Source organism: Papilio polytes, unplaced genomic scaffold (assembly GCF_000836215.1).
Source record: "Papilio polytes unplaced genomic scaffold, Ppol_1.0 DF821911.1, whole genome shotgun sequence".
NCBI lineage: Eukaryota > Metazoa > Arthropoda > Insecta > Lepidoptera > Papilionidae > Papilio > Papilio polytes.
The window spans coordinates 99,397-99,968 of NW_013527293.1; the positions used below are offsets into that span (position 1 = coordinate 99,397).

The 572-nt window shown below is 44.1% G+C and overlaps 1 protein-coding gene across 1 annotated transcript in view; it reads left to right on the forward strand.

Moving 5' to 3' along the window:
* Window positions 1–572, forward strand: part of LOC106107717 (rho GTPase-activating protein 26) — an 18,531-nt gene that overhangs the window by 5,544 nt on the left and 12,415 nt on the right. Inside the window, exon 2 of the mRNA XM_013288702.1 lies at window positions 4–106. Coding sequence (XP_013144156.1) covers window positions 4–106 — 103 coding nt within the window. The remainder of the gene's footprint in view (window positions 1–3; window positions 107–572) is intronic.

The following is a 572-nucleotide window of genomic DNA, read 5'->3' on the forward strand; positions in this document are numbered from 1 at the left end:
CGCGTGCATCGGCGCCTCGATGACAGAAGACGAGCGCGCCATCGGCCGCTCGCTGCAGCACTTCGCACATCTCATACGTACCGTCGAGGATGAGAGGGAGCGCATGGTGAGTACACCACACCAGAATTTGTTAAGACTAATGGTATTACAGCTCTAGAGCGCTATCTTTAGCTAGAGCGCTATTTATATAAATTAGTAGTTTTCTATTCTGATAGATTTTTCGAAGCGTATTAGAAATCACATAATTAATGTGAATGCATTTGCGTATAGTTAAGGACAGTCAATCAGTGCGCATTACGTTAATGTAGGCGAGAAAGTCGCCGCGGCCATCAGCAGTGATCACTATGTCATGTCGATGTAAACACAGATTTGTCTGGTTTCTTAAACCGGCCAAACCTAGGCTAAGACTAAATAATGAGCGGTTTACTTACTTATAACTTTACAATAAAATTAAAAAAGGAAAGTGCATTGTATAAATATGCAAGTGATGAGTGCCATGTGTCGTGTTGTGGAGCGTGGAGCGTGGGAGCGGACTCGGATGTCTGACACTAGCTCGACTGATAAGAAAGTCG